General features: G+C 37.4%; 1 protein-coding gene across 1 annotated transcript in view; it reads right to left on the reverse strand.

The window, feature by feature from the left end:
• LOC107599342 (integrin alpha-5-like) overlaps positions 1-3620 on the reverse strand; it is a 65162-nt gene that overhangs the window by 10704 nt on the left and 50838 nt on the right. The window contains exons 31-34 of the mRNA XM_016290908.1: positions 2260-2339; positions 1680-1760; positions 1453-1558; positions 465-623 (exon numbers count right to left, since the gene is read on the reverse strand). Coding sequence (XP_016146394.1) covers positions 465-623; positions 1453-1558; positions 1680-1760; positions 2260-2339 — 426 coding nt within the window. The remainder of the gene's footprint in view (positions 1-464; positions 624-1452; positions 1559-1679; positions 1761-2259; positions 2340-3620) is intronic.

The following is a 3620-nucleotide window of genomic DNA, read 5'->3' on the forward strand; positions in this document are numbered from 1 at the left end:
TAATGTACATAAATAATGTGTTTTTTTTACTTTAAACCGCATAAACACATTTCATTACACCAAATAATGTTCTTTTTAGCTTTTTAGCATTTAATGTTTTTGTCTCGTCGCTCCGCCCGGACAGGGCATTACAGTATGGTGAGGGGCATAACATTTCCGTCTCACGCTTGAGGTATTCGGCCAATAACAAGGCATTGGATAGCTGGCCAATCACAGCACACCTCGCTTTTTCAGCCCGATGAGCTTTGTAAAAATCGACGCGTTTCAAAAGGCGGGGCATAGAGGAGAAACATTAATGTACATTATGTGGAAAATAATGTGTTTTTTTTACTTTAAACCGCATAAACACATTTCATTACACCAAATAATGTTCTTTTTAGCATCATCATATGACCCCTTTAATTATTTTGTCAGTTCGTACCCTGATTAAATCTCTGTCCTGCAGTTAACCTACAGCTTCTTACCTTGAGGTTCAGGGGGTTGACTATGTTGTGGGTGGTGCAGTTAACAGGGCCCTCCGTCGTGACCTCCAGCGGGTAAATGAACCTGTTACTTTGAAGCCTCATGGGGCATTTGAGCTGCAGTAGAGTGTGACTGATGCGGCTCGGCCCGTTGTTCACCAACTGAGAAAGAGAAACGGACAGAGAAAGAGAGATATGAGTCAAGTGTATGTTATGTCATAATCCTCTCAACCACTTCAGTTTAAAAACAAGGCTGCTGCTTTGTCATTTTCACGATTACATCATATGCCATCACAACCACAAGATTAAGTTGTGCTGCTAAAGCAACTCCACAGGTGTTTCTGTACTTTCTGGTCATCATAAAAGGATGGTTTGATGCCTTGTGCTATTTCAGGACCTCTGTGTAGCTTTTGGAGATTCTCCATGACAACCTCTCCATGTGCAAGTTTTGCGTGACTCATCAGCAAAACCCTAACAGAAAGTATGTGTCATATATAGAAACCAAACTGCAAGCAGCAATTAGCGGAACTGACCGACATGAAATGGACTTAGTGACTTCTGTGTTCATTTCATAAAATGTAAATTAATTTAAAAAGATCTCTGATTGTACAATCACAAATTGCATACGAACACGTTTTCAATGAAGAAATAACATTTGACTGTCTATGGTGTTGCATTGACAGTCTTTTTTATTTATATACATTTTATTTTTGCTTGTAAAAAGAGAATGAATGAATGAATGAATGAATGAATGAATTATATGAGGAGTTCATGAAAAAGTTTACCTAAAATTATTTGAAGTCTCTAGCTCAAAAAAAAAGCTGGCAGGGCTAACATTTAAAACACTGCAAATGTAACTGCTAGTTGCTAGGCAAAACCATACATCCCATAATTACACCACAGGAATATATAGCTTTTACTATGGATTCCTATCAATGACAGTCCTTCTCTGACTTCAAGTCCAACTGAACAACTCAGACAAGGTCTTTACCTCGTAAGTGTGCTGGACTGAGGGTCCGACATCCTGTTCAACCATCACATTCTTGGTCAACTTCCAGTTCGGTAGAGGAAAGAAGACCTTGTCTGGTCGGGAGACACTGTAAAATGAGAGATAAAGAGAGACGAGAAAATGAAAACCGGGAGAGTTTCCTAGTGAGAGTTCTAGAAGAGCGGTGGTCTTGTGAAGTACATATAAATGGGTTCTGCATGTGAACTCACCCCTGTAGAATAACATCTGACCGGACCACCACCTCCAACTTGTAGGGAACCACTTCACTCTGGGAGTTATTCTCATTCTTACTGTAGATGGAGAGATGGAGAGCTTATTAAAGAGCATACTAAAGCCTCTTTAAGGGCATGTGCAACTAACCTAACCATATATTTAAGATGCATGAAATATCAGGGACCATAATATTCTCACTTATAATTAAAAATGTATATGATGGCCAATATGAAATACATATTTAAATAAATAAAAGTAAATCATTACATTTTGTATAGGCAATCGTATATTTTTTTTAAATATCAATAAAAAAAAGTTTATTTCTTTATATAAGATTTCCTTTTTATATATTTATTTCTTTATACATTTCTTATTTATAAAAATTAAAAAAAATAATCCCAATTCAAACAATGATATGTTTTCTATGCAAAAGTACTAAACAGTTATTTATGTTTGCTACAGTATAGTTTAATTGTCTATAGATAATGTGAATGTTTATTTTTAAAGACACTTAGGTAAAACACCATAAAACAAAAAACACATTAAAGCTGTGTGCACTGGTTTCAAGTTTCATACCTACGTATCTGAAGGTCAAACTGCACAAATGTGTGTGTGTCCTTGAGACGTGGTACTGTGAATCGCAGTCCAGCCCATAACTGAAAATATAACAAAATAATTTATTTTAAATAATTCCAAACTCACTTCCTAGAAATACATATACATGCATATTTCATTAAATCATTTAAACACCCCAAAAATGACAGAAATACAAGCAATTTCTCATAAAGGAGCCAATAATATTAGCAATGCCACAATACTGAAAATTCAGCTTTCCAAGAATTACACCAGAGAATTCTCTACAACACACGAATTCCCCATAATGCACTGCCATAGCAACGGAATGGATGTTGAAATCGGTGGAATGTGCCTTTCCTGTATTCCATCCAAAAAACAAAAGTGGAAACACTAAAATGCATTCTCTGTCATTCATCTCAGTGATGTCATGTTTAGGTGTACTGACAAAAGCACTCCACTTAGTTAATGCCCTAAAATGCTAAAGTCACCTACCCAACCCCAGGCTGTATGGGAGTTCCAGCCTCCCTTTTATATTTGTGGTTTTATGCTCCCACCGCATGCACACAAACTCTAGCAATAAGACCCCATACGAGCAGCTAAAATTTTCCCTCAACTCAGTGTGTGAGAGTTCGGGTGTCCATGCACGTGTGCGTGGTTGTGACTTCTGAACTTCTCATTGCATGAGATACAATTACACATACAGGCCAAGTTGTTACGAGGAACCTCTTTGGTGGTCCTGGAATCCAAAAATAATGAGCTAAAATAGCGTTTATAATAAAATTGCTGAATAAAACACCCAGATAACCTGCCCTGAACTAATGAGAGCAGCGTTGCATCGACTAAAAAAATAAACAGGGTCTGGAAAGACATAGACAGGGAACAGTTTGAACAGTCACCCAATTATACTCCATCTCTGCAGACACATTAAAAAGCCACAGGTCCCTCCACCTTCACACAGTGGCATTTTGGAGAGGGGAACTCCACTCTCTAAAGGGGTACAGCCAAAATGACTGTCACTTCCTGCATCACTGGTGGGGACTTCCTGCTTGATCCAAAACAGCCCTCAACAAACCCCCCAGACAGCACTACGAGCCAACTAACATTTTTCTAGGCATTTGTGAATACTGGAAAAGGATAACTGGATAATTATAAATTGTTTTATAGAGACCGCACACACAAAAAGCAATTTCTAGTCAATGAAAAATGTAAGAATTGAACAAAACTATAACTACATATACTATATCAGTAGATCAACATATGTATAGATCGGCAGATAAAGATTCATCTGTTGATGAATCTTTATCTGTACTTTCCATGACTTCATAAGATTCTACTCATTTCCATGACTCTTCAAATCATAA

Source organism: Sinocyclocheilus grahami, unplaced genomic scaffold (genome assembly GCF_001515645.1).
Source record: "Sinocyclocheilus grahami isolate Dianchi unplaced genomic scaffold, SAMN03320097.WGS_v1.1 scaffold13.1, whole genome shotgun sequence".
Lineage (NCBI taxonomy): Eukaryota > Metazoa > Chordata > Actinopteri > Cypriniformes > Cyprinidae > Sinocyclocheilus > Sinocyclocheilus grahami.